This window comes from Eimeria mitis, genomic scaffold (genome assembly GCF_000499745.2).
Source record: "Eimeria mitis Houghton genomic scaffold, Emh_scaff513, whole genome shotgun sequence".
Taxonomy (NCBI): domain Eukaryota; phylum Apicomplexa; class Conoidasida; order Eucoccidiorida; family Eimeriidae; genus Eimeria; species Eimeria mitis.
This window is the reverse complement of record NW_013573425.1, coordinates 4,752-6,902: the sequence shown is the minus strand read 5'-3', so window position 1 is coordinate 6,902 and position 2,151 is coordinate 4,752. Positions and strand designations below refer to the sequence as shown.

General features: G+C 48.8%; 1 protein-coding gene across 1 annotated transcript in view; it reads left to right on the top strand.

Moving 5' to 3' along the window:
- The window catches only part of EMH_0014730 (uncharacterized protein), a gene marked incomplete at both ends in the record, with an annotated part of 1,863 nt that extends 1,304 nt beyond the window's left edge, over window positions 1–559 (top strand). Inside the window, one exon of the mRNA XM_013500210.1 lies at window positions 2–559. Coding sequence (XP_013355664.1) covers window positions 2–559 — 558 coding nt within the window. The remainder of the gene's footprint in view (window position 1) is intronic.
- Between the last annotated feature and the right edge of the window lie 1,592 nt (window positions 560–2,151).

Here is a 2,151-nt window from a genome sequence, read left to right as displayed (position 1 = left end):
AGATGCAGAACGGAGGATCTCCAGTTGGTTGAATGGCGGCGGATCCCAATTGGAATACAGCCGCGTGCTCCAAGACGCTGTCTACGAGGAGCAGCTGACGAAAATAAAACAAGTTGCGTACCGGGTACAGATCGCTCTGGACCAAGCGGCAGAATCTGCGCAGAAGTTAGCGCAAGCAGATGACACAGAAACTGCTCTTGAATGTTTGAACACGCAAATGACCCATCTTACCGAATTGATTAGGGCAAAGGAGGCGGCACGTCTACTATTGGTAGATAGCAAATTCATTGAGTGGCTTGAGACCGACACGGGACGCCAACATAATTCCTTTGAAGCCGTCGCCCTCTACGAACTACCCGAACGTATTTTCGATAAAAAATGCTTGGAATCCGCCAAAAGAGTATACGAGGAAGCTCGGCGCAGGCTTATGGGTGCAAAAACGCTTGTTGAAGTTGAAGACGCATTGGGATCGGTGCGTTATGCTCTAATTTCATTGCACGTTGCCGTCGGTCTCTACAGAAAGGATGGCAATGCGCAGTTCGGTGTCTCAGCTCCATAAAGCTCTCCAACCATCTTGTATGGATATGCTGTTGATCGTATTCTCCAACCGATCCATGCATCACGATAGCTGGTGTTTGTAGCCCTAGTGCGGACTGGCGCAGACATTTTTGCCATGGATCTAGCTGATGCCCGGTTTTCGCCCGGTATGTCGAGTGTAGTATGGGTAGGTCTTGCGCAGCCGCAGCATGTAGACCGCTAGCACTTGCCATATTCGGGTGAGGAACCACCTCCCCCACCCCATCATGGAGACGGGGGCCTCCATACCCCTGCTACTCGTACTTGGTTGCTCGTATATTTTGAAGTCCGGTACTTGGTTGCAGGCCGTCGTCTCGCTAAGCGCAAGGATCCTAACCTTTGTAACATCATATTTTTTAATTGCTCATCATTTGAAAGCACACATAACTCACGCTTACTCAGATGGTTGAACAGGAGGCTGGCCTGGAGTTTACTGCTGTTGGTCCGACGGATCCCTGCTGATTGTCTTTCTTGAAGTTCCCTGATCCACCTAGGCGAATATGTGAGCACAACGTTTTTGATTACGACACCGACGGTCATTTAGTCAGGTTCCGGTGTGCATCCGGCCGCACTAATGACGGATGCAGCCTGACACCTGCCCCTGTGTGATAATGTTGGAGTGCAGCTGCTTCCGCGAAGACATCCACCACACACTAGAGCCTACAGCACACAGTTAGGCGCGTATGGGCATTGACACAAGCTGTTGCGCCCGCCAAACAACCTGGCGATACATATATACATATACATATACATATATATATATATATATATATATATATATATATATATATATATATATATATATATATATATATGGAGAGGAGCCGTGTCAGCCTTATGGCGGGGGGAAACAATTCTTCCGAATACGCTTAAACTATGGGAGAAAGATTGTGCATGTATGTCAAGCAGTAGCCACTTGCTAATCTGAGTTTCTCCCCTGTCCAGGTTGTTGCCGTCCTTCGCTTTCTGTGGATCATGAATAGTAGAAAGGCCCAACGTAAACTCTTGCTTCAAGATTTGCGAAACCCGTCGCTATTCTCACGGTTTGCAGCCTGAGGCAGCAGACGATCTGTGCTTACCATAAGGGCATCATAATGGAAGAATACACTGTGTAAACATGGTTGGGGCTCGCCTTTAGCAGGGAGAAGATGGAAGTTTTCGGGTTGACAGGCATTCCGCTAAACCTATTAGTTTGTCGTAGACGTTTTGATTCTGTGCTGTACAAGCCCTGCCGTGACTTGGGTGGAAATGCATGCTGGAAAGTGTACCGGTTTTGCAGTATTATTGCTCCTATCATCTTTGGTGAGGCTCCGTTTGTATAGGAGAGTGTGGGTTTGTGTGGAGGGTAGGTGCAGAAAACGCAACATCATCCATAGGTGATGACGGCATCGCGCAGTCCACGTTGACTTGGAACAGCATTGGGCGACAAGCTCAATGAAGCCTTTGGTTGCTGGTCCTTCCGCGTGAGGTACAAACGCAAAGCGCAGAGGAGTCCATGTGGTCATTCAGTAGGGTGCGCAGACTTGCTTGCCCTTCGGCACGCAGCCTGCCTGTTGTTGGTAGGCGTTATGTGCG